Genomic DNA, 15711 nt, shown 5'->3' with positions numbered 1-15711 from the left:
CCATATCTTCCTAACTTACCATAACCAATTTTGGGAGCTAAACGATTTGGGAGCTGAACGGGGATGGGGTAATTGAAAAAAGCTAAGCCACAACCTTATATTTTAAAATAAATGCTAAAAATTTATAGGCATTATAGAAAGGAACGGAGGGAGTACTACATAAGACTATGGCCAGACTTATTTGGACTATCAAAAGGTTTCTGTAGCTGCTACCTCTGGTTCAAGTTACTAGGCTAGTAGATATTTCAGTTGTTCCGCTCGACACGCGTCCCAGCTTGACCCTTCGTGTCCTCTTCTCTGGTAGTACTCCACTACCCACCCAGTGCCGACCGTGCTACTACTCCTCTGACGCACCGCCGTCGCCGCGGCCATAGGTGTGTGCATTGGTATTGATTCGTGGACGAAATATAAGCGCATCGAACCGCAAGGTGGAGAGACAGACAAAATTTCCCCTCTTCGATTGCAACTTACCCCTATTTGCGTTGTGTTGTTTTGGCAAATTCCCCCTCTTCGATTTGCAATCCGTCTGCGTTTTCTGCTTATCGCTCTTTGCGCTGTGTTGTTTTGGCAGGTTTGCTGAAGCTTGGGTTCTCTTCCATCTATGGTGGCTTTGTCCACCTCCAGTTTCTCTCGACAAAGCTTCACGCCCATCCTTAATCTGATCGTATCTGTCGTATTATTTGTGACGACGAGGCGTTCCAAGAGTTTGGTCTGTGGAAATGCCGAAGCGTAGGGTGATGGTCTCGAGCTTCTACAGATCCGATGGCACGGCGGGCGCTACAGCGTCCCCTATTTTAACAGCCGAACCACATGGTGCTCTTTCCTCTGTCAGCGGAGATTTTGGTGAAACCCTACCATATGAGGCGAAACTGAAAAAAAATCGTTTTCGGGCTACCGATGACGTCATGGATTCTACTGGACGGAAAATGAAAAGTGAAAAATTTCGGACTATTGAGGATATCATGAATTTAACGGGGCGGAAAGTGGAAGAAAGTCATTTTCGGACTATGGAGGATATCATGAATTCTACGGAGCAGAGAGTGAAAGAAAATCATTTTCGGTCTATTGTGGACATCATGAGTTCCAGTGGACCAATTGAAGGCACTGAAGATGCTGTTCTTGTGTCTTACAAGGAAGAATTTGGTAAAATTGTTCCGTATAAGGAAAAAGTGAAGAGAAAACCATTTCGCGCCAAAGTGCAAAAGAGCAAAGAGAACTGCCTAGAGGAGGAAAGAAAAATATTCAGAGGATGGACGGATTTATTCAGGACTGCAATGCGTATGGTTCAAGGTATTGCTACGATCTCAGTATTGTACTCGTAGCATATATATGCTTCTATATGCCATGTAGTCGAGTGGATGGATAGGTATCGACAACATAACATGGTGTCATGTTATAACCTGAATTCACGTTAATGGTATATGGTCACGAGTTGTCAATATTAGTGTACATCCATGCTCTAATTTCTGATGCATGTGTCTTCATTTTATAAAATGGCCATACCTTTTGGTATTTCCATCTTACTTTGGTGTATTATAAGCTGTGTTATCACGCATGTGGGTATGTTTTATGGTATTAAGAAGCGCCTTTAACGCTTAACTCTGGGAGTATCTCTATTCGTTTGCAGGACATTGGAATTTCACTCCTTGGGGTGGATCAGTTGTGTCTTCAATAATAGGGGTGTTTCTTACCCAGAATGTTTCTGACCATCTTTCAAGGTGAAATGAAACTCACATTGCCTATTAGGTACTAGCTTCCTAAGGTTATGAGGTTGGTCTGACTATCATCTTCTGATTTTTATAGCTCTGCATTTATGTCTATTGCTGCAAAATTTCCTGCAAAATCAGAAGTTTCTGGAAAACCTTCAAATAGGATGCTTCATACAACATCAGGAGGGTGTGGTGTTTCGTCTGAATTACCAAGTTGTACTGCAGATAACTTTGTTGATACAAATATTCATGTGCCGACATATATGCAACTTCTCTTGATGCAAGAGATAAATGCCAATAAGAATGAAACCAGAGTGATTGAATCTTTGACCACTCTTCTATGTTCTCTTGATCCCTCATTAAGTGTCAAGATTCACCTCTCTTCTGTGCCCACATTAGAATCTCAGTCGAAAGATACTGAAAAATCTTTGACTGACGCTCATGTGAACGAATCAAAAACAAAGAAGGCAAGAGGAAAGGGCAGTAAAAAGAGGACATATGATTTTGAGGATATAAGAAAAGAGGTCCTCCGCAGCCCTAAGTATAAAGAATGTGGTCAAAGTGTATACGAGATACTTGATTTGGAAGCAATACGACAATCAGACGTGAATGAAATATCTGAACTAATTAGAAACCGAGGAATGCATAAGATGTTGGGACAACGGATAATAGTAAGTATGTTGTTAAGTAGTTTTTAAGTTAAGCACAACTTAAGTCTTGCCATATGAACATGGATACATTTTTAATAGATTTTCTTATTTCAGTTTCATGGTTAAGTCATGTGTACTCATCGTCTGCAATTCCATTGTAGGACTTTCTAAACAGGTTGGTCAGTGCCCATGGGAGCATGGATCTGGAATGGCTACGATATGTAGATGAAGAGATAGCAAAGTAGGCCTGAGAGACAGATATACACTTTTTATTCGTTCTATACATTATCCCACCACTATTTTTAGGCAAACTGAGACAACACCAATTTTTTTCCTGTTTCTTTCGAGCTTAATTCCTCAGATTTGTTCCGGTTCTAGCGATGTCACTTACTCACATGAACCTAGGTACTCCATGAATGCTAACATGTCGCGTCTAGTTGCACCCACGCCCCGTTGTTATATGTCGCACTTCCAAGTTTCCGAAAAATGTGAAATAAATCATGGACATGGGTTATGTTGTATCTTATGAATCTACAAAATGTTGTCCTAAAGTATAGCCTAACTGAATGTTCAAACATCCTTTTTTTGTGCATGCGACATGGGGTGTGGCACAGCAGTTGCATATTTTAGATTCCTTCCATGCATCTCTTATACATATAGTTTGCTTGATCGAACTGAAATACAAGTTTGTATTAGATGCATTACCATCTTTATCCTTCCCATTTCTGTACCACATGCAATAAACTTATTTTATGTATAATTCCAATGATTATGGCACTCAAGATTACATTTGCTGTGTCTGTCTCAGGGCTTACCTCTTAAGCATTGAGGGACTTGGACCCAAAAGTGTAGAGTGTGTGCGGCTTTTAACACTCCATCACAAGGCATTCCCTGTATGTTCTTCACTTCCTATCTTTGTTAAGTATAATTCTTTATTTCTTAAGTTCTGGAGTTTATCTTTACCTGTTGATTATATAGGTGGACACAAATGTTGCTAGGATATGTGTAAGGCTCGGTTGGGTGCCACTTCAACCCCTACCTGAATCTCTTCAGTTGCACCTCCTGGAGCAGTAAGTATATTTTAATATTGATGGTCAGATTGACAAACATATGCACAAAGGGCTGGAGTTTGATCATGTGCTATTGAAGGTACCCAGTGCTGAACAATATACATAAATACATGTGGCCTCGATTATGCAACCTTGATCAGCAAACATTGTGAGTTTTGGGAATCCAGTTAATAATTTACTTTAGATATCTCTATCTGAGGATATATTCTTACATTTCTCATGTACAGATATGACCTTCACTATCAAATGATAACTTTTGGAAAGGTAAATATGATAAAAAGAATATTTCATAAAGCAACATAGACCAGACTGTGTGTCAATAAACTGTTCTACCTTGTATCCATTTGTAGGTATTCTGTACGAAAACTAAGCCGAACTGCAAAGAATGCCCATTGAGAGCCGAGTGCAGGCACTTCGCCAGTGCATTTTGTAGGTAATTTTTTTGGTCCGATGTAGATTGATACATTCTAGTTGGCTAATCAATATGCATTCTATACTATACTATTTAGTATGGAAATACTTATCATCAAAACATCAACCGCAAGGTTTGATTCCCTGAACAGCCCTTATCCACGGGAGACTAGAGTAAAGCAAAGCATCCACGCCAGTGGTGAGGTTGTATTGGGTCGGATGATATAGAGAATTACCTTAATGGACTGCCCAAGTCACCTGGAGATATATTTGTGCAGTTCGCAATACTTCGAGGGCTGGATATTTTGTTTTTCTCTGGAGGGGGTAGGGGCTATGTAGGCTTATTTATTATAAATTTTAACATCCCATTTATGGGGTCTTTTTTGCTTTGCAACTCTGTATCACACAGTCAATTCGAATATACATCCCTTCTGGACCACAATTTTGTATCTACTCTCGAGATGGCAATGCCTGATACATTTACGTACTTTGTAAAATGTTTGATTATTGTAGGTCCAATAGATTCAAGAGATGTTGTGAAACTATTTGTTCTTTATTCAAAATTAAAAATAAGGAAGTTCCAATGGTTGATTTTGTTTCAATGCCATCTTAGCATTTCTACTCCCTCTGATCCTAAATATAAGGCGTTTTCGGAGTTCAATTTGAAATCCAAAAACATCTTACATTTAGGAACACGCTGATACTATTAATATAAGGCGTTTTCAGAGTTCAATTTAAGCTCCAAAAACATCTTACATTTAGGAACAGACTGATACTATTAATATAAGGCGTTTCCAGAGTTCATTTTGAACTCCAAAAACATCTTACATTTTGGAACAGACTGATACTATTTTTAGAAGCATATACAATATTGCTTTAAGTGACTTCTGAACTTAGGGGGACATGCAGAATTAATCTGACCTTCAAGGATAAATGTCATCACTAACAGTTTGCTTATATACAGTGCAAGGCTTGCTCTTTCTGGATCTGAAGAGAAGAGTTCGGTTACATTAGGGACTCCAATTGCTGTGGAAAACCGCCACCAGTCATATATGAGATATGCAGATTTACTTGAGTGGTGGAGTACACATGCCTGTGACCTTTCTTTGGCTAATGGCAAGACAATCATTGAGGAGCCAGCAAGCCAGGAACCAGGGCAGCAGGAGATTGAACAACATGACATGGAGGATCATGCCCCTTATGATTCCGAAGTTATTAGTGAGTTTACACTACAGAACGTCAAGAACTACCTCCAAAAGTTAAATGCCCTTGTTTCCATAACGTCTGAAGCTGCTTCTATCCCAACTCCCAAGCTCAAGAATGTTAGTCGCCTAAGAACAGAACACCAAGTGTATGTCCTCGTCTCTCTCATCCTTTATAGCACCTATCGCTCGATCATGTGCACTATTATATTTCTAGCTAGTAGAACCAAAGAGGTAAAAGTGTCATGTTTCTACATGACTGCAGGTATGAACTACCAGACGACTCTCCACTTCTGGAAGGGGTAAGTTCATGTGACATTGCAGAAAATGTGTACTGTGTTACTGTTTGAATAAGATCACGATATGAGCATTTTCGTATTATGTGCAGTTTGACAAAAGAGACCCGGATGTCAATTGCCCATATCTTCTTTGTATATGGAACCCAGGCAGGATGCACATAAATTTCAAGTATTATAAGTTCCAAATTCTGTATTGTCGAGAATGCTGATGTTGGTCAAAATAAAACAGGTGAAACGGCCGAATCAAGTGATACACCTAATATAGCTTGCAAATACCAATACAAAGCTCAACTATGTGAAAGTAATGCATGCTTTCATTGCAACGGTATACAAGGATCATATGACCAGAAAATCAGAGGAACAATTTTGGTACATTACTTACTTATTTAGTATATCTACAAGGGTGAAAACAAACATTGACTACTTTCCTATTTGGATCTCCAATTCATTGAACTAGTTGGAAATAGTCATGTGCTGCCAGTTTAGTCCAGAATGGTCCTTGTTTCATTTAGTTTGCTGTGACTATATGAACCTAATATTATGGAATATAGGAGATTCTGTTGCAAAAACCTTGAGCCTGCCTGACACCATAATTCACCGAGTTTAAGAATTGAGGATTCAAAAATCAACATGGAGATTTGACACTACCAGGCTATTTTAATTTGAACTGTTCTCTTTTTAGTTGAGTATTTATTGGACAGGGTATTTAAACCATTCATGTTTGTTTCTTATTTAAGCTAACTTGATTTTATAAACAAGATAAGTTTTTGTTTTAGCAAGTCAAGCCTACCTCTGGGTTGAATATTTCTTATTTAGGCTAGAACATCGTATCAAATATATGTAATTGAAAAAAGCTATTGCAAGGTATTAGAGCATCTTCAGTCCCCAAACCGCGTCCGGCAAAAGCGCCGGATTGAGCGTTTGAGGGCTGCCGCCGCATGGTGCCGCTTTTGGGGCCTACCGGTTCCCAGTCGTGTCCCCCCCAAAAAACTCCATTTTTATAATTTGAAGGAAAATACAGGATTTCATTCAAATTTCTTGATTCATTTAAATTTAAACCTAATGTGAATCTAGCGGCGCCTGCGGTGGCAGCTGCAGGTAGTCGGTGTTGTCATCGATGTTCTTCTTGCCGCACAGGTCAGGGGCAGCAGGCTCATCGGCGGATTCGTCCTTCACTTCGCCGCTGGGAACTGCTTCCTCGTTGTCGCACGTGAGGTCGACGACCAGCTTGCCGGAGTTGAGGATGGACATGGCAATGACGTCGTCGATGTTCCCCGCCCATGTGGTGTTGTTGTTGAGCGACTCCATCCAGTCGGCGTTGAATCCCGGCGTCTCTTCAGGATCGTCGCAGCTAGCGGAGGAGCGCCGCCATCTTCGCAGCCGCGTCGGCCTGTTCGTCGTCCACTTTCACTTCCGGCTTCAGGTGGCGAAGGGTGCTGCTTCCGCCGGACGTCATCATCTGTGTCGTCGTCATCTGCGTCGGCTCGCAGATCATGATGCCTTCGCGGCTGCGCCACGTCATGTGCTCCTCATTCACCTCGCTCTTGGGTACGGTATAGGGGGAGACGTTGTAGGACGACAGTGCGGAGCACATCGGCTCTGAAGAAGACGAGTGGGAGGTGGACGAGCTGGCGCTCCTCCCCCTTGGAAGCCATCGTGATGGTTGCGGCGGCGACGGTGGGGGCAGTGGTATCTCTAGTCGATGCGCGACGCGGCGGATCCTCTCGATGACGGTGGAGAGAGTGCGCCCAAGAATGCCTAGAACTAGTGGCGGACGACCTTGTTCCACTGCATTGGCGGCACGATGAGGGTGTCATGACTATGCGGCTCTTCGTTTCGGCGTGTGACGAAGAAGTTGGTCCACCACGTGTCGTTGTTAGTGGTCGCCCATGTGGAATCGGCGCGCTCCTCCGGCACCAGGCGGCAGTGCTAGGCCCGAATCTCGTGAAACCAATGGTCTGTTCCAGACATGGGCACCGGAGGGATGCCGATGCTGTTGACGCCCATCTTCCAGCCGTTACTGCTGGGCAGGCGCTTGTCTGGCGGCACCCGATACCGTGCCTCGTACAACGCTCATGCCTTAGCGGCGATGAGGCTACGCGAGGATTTTGCGGCGGCGCTAGACATTGTTGGGGTGGATGCGATGAGACAGAGGACGGCGAGAATGGTCTAGATGTGACGATTGGATAGGGGCACTTTCTACATGGCGAAGGCAGGTGAAGAGACGGACGGCGATGGTGGCTCGCATTATCGCCGGTGCGCAGGGCCACGCAGCCATGCGCGACAAGATAGCTTCTATTTACGCCGCTTGACTAGAGGTAGGTGATGGGTTAAACCCGCATGGCCAAAACCCTACGTCACGTCCGCCACTCGCCAAACCCCTGCGTCATGTCTGCCACTCGCCGCCCCACTTCGCGTTGCCCTCTATTAGGCCGTGCCAGACTCAAATGGCCTTTGGTGCACATGGCTGGACACGTTCAAATGTGTGGCGCGCCCCAAAATAGTTTGGGGGACGCGACTGGAGATGCTCTTAGGTGGATGGAACAAGAGGTGATACAGTTTTTTAGATATGGTGTTAGTTTAACATTTAGTAGTAGGAAGGTCCATGACCGCGAAAGAAACCTTTGAGTACATTTATATCAAGTATTGCGCATTTATTCATCTTTGCGAGGAATTAACAATGATCCAATGAGGTTGCATATTGCTATCTTCAAAATGGATAGTCACCATTTTCGTTGATCAAACAGATACCATGTCGAGATGCTACGAGAGGAATCTTTCCACTTGGTGGCACATACTTCCAAGCAAATGAGGTAATGACTGAAAGTAGTACAGCTGATGTTAGTTGTAACAACTAAATCAAATGATATGAATGAAAAGGTTCTTTTAAAACTTATTAGTACTACAAATTTCATATTGTAGGTTTTTGCCGATCACGCCTCTAGCCAAAACCCCATAGTTTTTCCAAGGAAATGGATAAAGGAACGAGCAACTAGAACAGTTTTCTTTGGAACTTCAATTCCTTCAATATATAAAGGTATTTTACTAATATCTTCAAGTCATGTTGAACGTTGACCATTATTTTGTTGTCATTGCTAGTGATGGGTGCTGGAATTGTTCTTATGGATGGTATACGGCTATAGAACTTAGTTATAGCTTGTCTTACTATCAAATTAAGACTCATCAATGTATTAAGTTCCTGTATCCTTTGGGATTAAATTCAAGATTGCTTAACTTATGGAAACAAGCTTAAACTGCTGAAGTTTTTTCTTTTGATGTCTGCTATTATTGCCTATGTTGAGTTTAGCCAGACATGTTTGGTAGTGTCATTGCTATTTAGTACAGACTCAACTATGACCAAACCAATGTCTTACTTTAATTTGGTCTTGCATTGAATATTGAGCCCACTTCTAAAATATTCATTGGGGACTTTGGGGCTTGTAAGTAGACAATCTTTTTCTTTGGCTTGTGTGAGGGAAGCTAGCTGGTTTGTTGACAACTAGCCCAATAAAATAGGCTATGAGAATTGTGCCTAAGCTTTTAAAGAAATATGATGAGAGCAGGCTTATGAAGAAATTAACACCTTAACTATTGCTTCTTGAACAAGAACATTTTGATTTATTAGCAGTGGAGTGTGGGCCTAAACATCCTGATAACCATTTATTCAGTGATGAATGTTTCAGAATGAGGTAATTGCTTATTAGATGCTGGAGCACGGGCCATGTTACCCCGCAGTACATAGTTCTTTATGCTTGTTTCTTCTAGCGATCAACCTGAATATGAAGTTAGGAACCAAAAAATATCATGGAATTTGTCTAATTATTCACTGTTGTGTGAGCTCAGAGGATTTGATGTTTTAGATAAGAGTTACTATTTAGTTTAAGATCGAGCATTGTTCAACCTAGAGAGAAACCCTTGTTTCTGTTTTACCTACTTTTAGATTAATGTACTGGGAATCCATTTGTTACTCTCTTACTTTTTCAGTTTAGCTGGGAAGATTGCATATGGACTTTTAAGCACCAGCACGTATTCCGGTATTTATTTATCATGGAAAGTTTTGTAGCTACTCCAGCAATCAGGGACGGAGCCAGCTTCCCAACTTGAGGGGGGCAAAATTGTGTTGTAAACTTGATGAGGGGGGCAGAGTTAGCTAAATCAGCAAGAAATTAGAGCTCTAATGAGTAGTATTCTTCATAAAATCCCAATCATGGGGGTGGCTAAGCCCCCCTTCTCTCCGTCCCTGGCAGCAATCCTACTTCGAAAAGGACTTTAAAAACTACAATTTTCTTATTATAATCTACCAGGAAGATTATTCAAAAAGATCAAAGCATGAGTTAACATTATCGTAGAAAGTATTGTACTATTGTTGTTAACCAAACAAATTACAATGGATCCAATTGGTCGCTCCAGAATCGGTCTTCACTAATCCTACATTCTGTCACAGGGAGGATTTTCACTGACTATGCATTATTTCTTTCTTTTGCAGGTTTAGAAATTAAAAGAACAGAACATTGTTTTCAGAGAGGTAAAATATATAAATGTTCATCTTACTGTTTTTGATATTTAGAACAACGAAGTTGGAGTGTATATATATCGCATGTTATTAGTAAAATCCAAGTAGGCAGCATATGCACATTGTATTCTGCAGAAATAACCAGTATATTGTTTTTGGGTTTACCGTTTTAGTTAATAGCTTAGCACGGCTGTTGTTGTAGGTGCTAGCAGATGGCTGCACACAGCGTGCCATGGGGCCATAAACACAATTTTTTCTCCAAAAAATCTTCTCTAGTATCTTCTTCCTCTTGAAGAAAAGGGGTGATCGAAATCTATCATGTATCTATGTTTCTGTACTTTCACATGTAAATTCTAAATTGCAAGACTCCTATAGGACATCTCTAGTATCCTGAGTTATCAATAGATTTGGTACGTTTCCTCCACCATTATCAACAGTCAAGTTAAACTAACAATTTACATTAGCTGAACCGGTACACAGGAGGCAATCACGTGAAACCCATCTAGGGTTCCGCCCCTCCTGCCATCTAGGGTTCCGCCCCTCCTGCCGGCGACACTACCGGTCTGCTCCGCCTCCGGTGGACTTGGGGCCTTGGAGGCGTGGCGGATCGCAGTCTCTCGCCGGCGGGAAGGTTTCCGTTGTTTGTTTTCAGTGTCTTCTTTGGGATGGTGAGGCGGCAGCACTTCCTAAAGTAAGAATAAGGTCCCCCTCCTCGCTCTGGTGGTGCGTCTAGCGCCGGCGGAGGGTGCATGGAGTTGTGTGTCCAGCGGATCTTCTAGGATCCGGTCGGTTTTCGTGTTCGCTGGTGTGGTTTTAGACCAGTCTCTTCCGATCTACGGTTGTCATCGACGGTTTTTGCTCTGGTCCTTTGGATCCTTAGCACGACGACTTCCTGGTTACTACAACAAGCTCTACTACGACAAGATTTGCCTGGCTTCGGTGATGGAGGAGCGAGGACGGCGGAGGGACTTCCGCTCGCGCTAGTGTCATTAATTGTCGCTAAGAGGTCCAATGAGTTGTTTGTAATTTTTGTTACTTTTGGATCTTGATGGTTATTACTAGATCGATGGAAGTTTCGTAAAAAAAATAGTCAAATGAAATTGTCATGTGCCATCATATTTCATGCACATTGATAACAATTATCAGATACCAATTACATCGAGCCTCTGCAACAACGCAATGTCCTAATAACATTACGGATGCAGACAGCCAAAAAGAGAAAAAGAAAACTAAGAAATAAAAGTTCCGCTACAGTATCCCAGCCCTAGCAACACTAATACATCCACCACCAAGACAACACCTGAAATTCAGACTCTTCAAAAACAACGCGGCTTCCAAGAAGGGAACAGTGCACCAGCGCCGTCGTCGCCCGATCAAAGATCTTAGGTTTTCACCCTGAAGATAATCTCTGCTCTCAAAACGATGTCTTCAACAAGAATATTGCTAGGCACAACCAGTTAAGGCCAGACCTTGGGTTTTCACCCTGAAAGGTAAGACCTCGAACTTCACATGTGTTGCCGCCCCCACTTTCATACCACTGTTGCGAAGTCCAGAATACCAAGCAAGCTCCTCAACGGCGAAACGGCGAAAGACTTGAACCTCCATTAGCTAGTCCTCCAATCTGGTCTTCATGATATTCTCTTCTTCTAACTTCAACATGGATCGGCTGTCACTTGGTGTCAACACAGAAAAGAGCTTCACGCAGCATCCTCCAAAACCAAACGGTTGGAATAAAAGCATGGGCTTACACGATCGAATACCACCGATCCAGCAAACTCCGGGCAATAGAAGCACTTTTACATTCGCCGCCGCCGGCGCTTTCCGGAACTCAACACTCCAGCCAGATCATGAAGGGCAGGCCTTCGACAACAGGTCTTCATCTTCGCCAAGAGAGACCCTAGGACCGCCGCCTTTATTCAAGTTGGGCCCCCACGCCGACGACCATCCCAGGCTAACCATGGTTGCTGCCGGAGACACCAAGCAGATCGCGTAGTCAGAAGACACCGCACACACCTGGGCACCGCCGCAGCCGAATGCCAGCCTTCCACCGCCGGCCGCTGAGAGGCGAGGAGAAGGGGACCTAGGGTTTCCCCTTGCAGCCCGCCCCCACCCCTCCCTCCACCGCTAGCAGGGCACTCCACCACCTCGTCGTCCGTCATGCCGTCACCGAGCCAAGGTCAGGCACCGCCATCGAGGTCCCCGACAAAGGGCCGCACTCCGGCCCGAGGAAGACGACCCACGCCCGACCTTCTCGGCGCGAGATGACGAAGAATCCCTGCCGCCGCCGGCCGGCCTTTGCCAGACCGTGCCCCCTGGCAACGGCGAGGGAGGGGAGGGGAGAGGGGGAGGCGGTGACGGCGGGGTAGAGTTCTCCCCGGCCGCCACGCGGGGGTGGCTCGGGAGGAGGACGAGAGGGTTAGGTCAATCTTTAATTAAAATTCAACGTAATCCTAATAGTCTCGCTTGTTCTTGTATCTAGCTACTGAATACTGAATATATGTAGCTTCTATGCAACAAATATAATATATTGACTGATCATAGACGAATCTTCATGGCTTGGAAACAGAATGAAATACTCCCATAAGGGCTAAAAGTATATTGCATTTATGTTTTCCTTGAAATTTTTGCGGGTGCTATCGGTGATTATTTGATATCAAGGATTTGCATAATGAACTTAACCAATACATGTCACAGTGCATAGTTAGTTTCATTTTCTGCAAAATAATTATTGCAGGTTCATTACATCGGTGGGTGTTTCTGGAGGACAGCCACAAATGCCGGATTTGGTTTTATTGGGAGAATGTTTATAACATTACTCATGAAGTTTTCTCCAAACATGTACAGGATCTGTGTGCGTGAGGGCCTTTGATAGGACATCAGGAGCGCCAAGACCACTGAATGCAATGTTTCACATACCACCAGGGAAAAGAATCAGGAAAGGAAAATTTTCTCCGGCTGGAGATGACACTGCCGTGGAGAAGAAGAAGAAATTCATCTCGGATCTGCCTGACAAGTTACCAGCCCAAAAGAAGCGGCGAGCATCAATATGGCTTGCAAGTTGAGAGTGGACTAGCGGCTTTTGAAGTGTACATGAACTGTAATACAGTAGTATTTTAAATCCCAGCTCTTGCACATCACACTACTGAGTGCTTTGTGAGAAAGAAGTGAGCCTAGCTCACTTGGTTAGGGAAGTGGATGTACAACCCAGCCACCCAGGTTCAAGTCCCCAGGGACGCGAATTTGGGTTCTTATTATTAAAAAAATAAAATCACTGTAGGGGTTTCTCCTACCGTATTCCTTTCAAAAAAAAAGAGTGCTTTGTGAGAATCTTTAGTACGCTGCTGACTCATGGCACTAGTAGAAAACAGGCATTTGGTCAGGCACCTTTTGATCCGGTCGTGTCCTGAGCCGGGACCTTAGGTCTGGCCACGTCGCCCCGTAAACACCCAAGCGTACGGCATCTATTGGTCCCGGTTCGTTAGGAATCATTTGTCCCGGTTTGAGAAACAAACCGGGATTAAAGAGTTCTGCGGCCTACTCGGCCCAGTGCTATCCATTTAGTCCCGGTTTGTATCTTAAACCGGGATAGATGGGTGAGCCCTATATATATGGCAGCTCCCTCCCCACTCTTCTTTTTTGTTGGTGGAAGAGTGTGGCTTTGTGTTAAGTCTTTTTTATGCACTAGAGGTGTTTGTTGAAATGTGTGTTAGAGTGATGCCACTCGAGTTCACAGAAGATAAGCATGATATGAGGTGCCCGAGCCACACTTAAAGTTTTTTCTCTTAATTTTCACTTGTCCTAAAAGGTTAGCACTATTTTCTTGTTTAGATCGTGCGGTACTAATTTTAGGATCGTGATTGTGTTTGATATACAGTTATTTGATGCAGATGAGCCATCCATGGATGTACGATGATCGACGCAATGCCCGCTTAAAGAAAAGGCGTGCATTCTTTTCGCGATGCGGTCGAGGTGAACAAGCATGGTGATGGCTTTATGTATTTTCCATGTGTTGATTGTCGGAATGTGAAGGATCACACTTCCTCAAGAGTCATTTAGAGCCACCTGCTTCATTCTGATTTTATGTCTGGCTATAATATTTGAACGAAGCACGGAGAAAGAGGGGTTATGATGGAAGACGACGATGAAGAAGAGAATGATGATGACTACCGATCTTTGTTTCCTGAGTACGCTGATACGGCAATGGAAGACAATGAAGAAGAAGATCTGGGTGAAGAACAGGAACCAGATGAGCCTGCTGATGATTTTGGTTGGGTCATTTCTGATACACGGTGAGGCTGCGATACAGAAAAGGAGCGGTTGCAGTTCGAGCTGATGTTACAGGACCACAACAAATTGGTGTACCAATTGTGAAAATGGCCATAAGAAGCTAGGCAACACACCAGAATTGCTGAATTGGAAGGCAGAGAGCGGTGTGGCTGACTCGGCATTTGAAAAATTGCTTCTAATAATGAAGAAGATGCTTCCAAGAAAGAACGAATTGCCGGCAGCACGTACGAAGCAAAGAAGCTTGGCTGCCGTCTAGGATTAGACGTGCAGAAGATACATGCATGCTCTAATGACTGCATCCTCTACCGCGGTGAGGAGTACGAGAATATGGATAAATGCCCGGTATGCACAGCATTGTGGTATAAGATCAGAAAAGATGAGCCTGGTGATACTGAGGACGAGCCACACAGAAAGAGGGTTCCTGCGAAGGTGATGTGGTATGCTCCTATAATACCACGGTTGAAACGTCTATTCAGAAACAAAGAGCATGCCAAGTGGTTGCGATGGCACATGGAAGACCGTATCAAAGACGAGAAGTTGAGGCACCCCGTTGATGGTCGGCAGTGGAGAAAAATCGAGAGAGAGTTTCCGGACTTTGCAGATAACGCAAGGAACTTATGGTTTGATCTAAGTACATATTGCATGAATCCTTTTGGGAAGCAGAGCTGCAGTCACAGCACCCAGCCCGTGACTCTATGTATCTACAATCTTCCTCCTTGGTTGTGCATGAAGCGGAAGTTCATTATGATGCCAGTGCTCATCCAAGGTCCGAACCAACCCGGCAATGACATTGATGTGTACCTAAGGCCATTAGTTGATGAACTTCTACAGCTGTGGACCAAACCAGGTGTACGTGTGTGGGATGAGCATAAACAAGAGAAATTTGACCTACGAGCATTGCTTTTCGTAACCATCAATGACTGGCCTGCTCTTAGTAACATTTCAGGACAGTCAAACAAGGGATACAATGCATGCACGCACTGTTTGGATCAGACAGAAAGTATATATCTGAAAAAATGTAGGAAGAATATGTACCCCTACAATCGTCGTTTTCTTCTGCAAAAGCATCCCTTAAAGAAAAAAAAGGCAAGCATTTCGATGCAAGGAAGAAACCTGGCCGAAGCCTATCACCCGTACTGGTGCTGAAGTATTTGGTATGGTCAAGGATTTAAAAGTAATATTTGGAAAGGGTGCTGGCAGCCAACCTGTTCCTAACGTCCCTGATAAGCACGCACCCATGTGGAAGAACAAATCTATATTTTGGGAGCTACCATATTAGGAAGTCCATGAGGTCTGCTCCGCAATCGACTACTTGTGGGTCATCATAGCTGATACGTCTCCAACGTATCTATAATTTCTGATGTTCCATGCTTGTTTTATGACATTACCTACATGTTTTGCTCGCACTTTATAATGTTTTTATGCGTTTTCCGGAACTAACCTATTAACAAGATGCCGAAGTGCCAGTTTCTGTTTTCTGCTGTTTTTGGTTCCAGAAAGGCTGTTCGGGCAATATTCTCGGAATTCGACGAAACGAAGACCAAACATCATAATTCACCGAGACGTACCA

General features: G+C 43.5%; 1 protein-coding gene across 1 annotated transcript in view; it reads left to right on the top strand.

Annotated features, from left to right (window-relative positions):
- Positions 1 to 1100: 1100 nt before the first annotated feature.
- LOC124697831 (protein ROS1A-like) overlaps positions 1101 to 15711 on the top strand; it is a 20042-nt gene continuing 5431 nt past the window's right edge. The window contains exons 1-15 of the mRNA XM_047230367.1: positions 1101 to 1290; positions 1628 to 1718; positions 1804 to 2380; positions 2521 to 2600; positions 3168 to 3252; positions 3338 to 3429; positions 3509 to 3577; positions 3657 to 3693; positions 3780 to 3862; positions 4805 to 5191; positions 5308 to 5344; positions 5431 to 5488; positions 5571 to 5710; positions 8089 to 8154; positions 8264 to 8378. Coding sequence (XP_047086323.1) covers positions 1275 to 1290; positions 1628 to 1718; positions 1804 to 2380; positions 2521 to 2600; positions 3168 to 3252; positions 3338 to 3429; positions 3509 to 3577; positions 3657 to 3693; positions 3780 to 3862; positions 4805 to 5191; positions 5308 to 5344; positions 5431 to 5488; positions 5571 to 5710; positions 8089 to 8154; positions 8264 to 8378 — 1933 coding nt within the window. The 5' untranslated portion in view covers positions 1101 to 1274. The remainder of the gene's footprint in view (positions 1291 to 1627; positions 1719 to 1803; positions 2381 to 2520; positions 2601 to 3167; positions 3253 to 3337; positions 3430 to 3508; positions 3578 to 3656; positions 3694 to 3779; positions 3863 to 4804; positions 5192 to 5307; positions 5345 to 5430; positions 5489 to 5570; positions 5711 to 8088; positions 8155 to 8263; positions 8379 to 15711) is intronic.

The sequence above is a fragment of the Lolium rigidum genome, chromosome 3 (assembly GCF_022539505.1).
Source record: "Lolium rigidum isolate FL_2022 chromosome 3, APGP_CSIRO_Lrig_0.1, whole genome shotgun sequence".
In the NCBI taxonomy this organism is placed as follows: domain Eukaryota; kingdom Viridiplantae; phylum Streptophyta; class Magnoliopsida; order Poales; family Poaceae; genus Lolium; species Lolium rigidum.
This window is presented reverse-complemented; position numbering and strand designations above follow the sequence as displayed.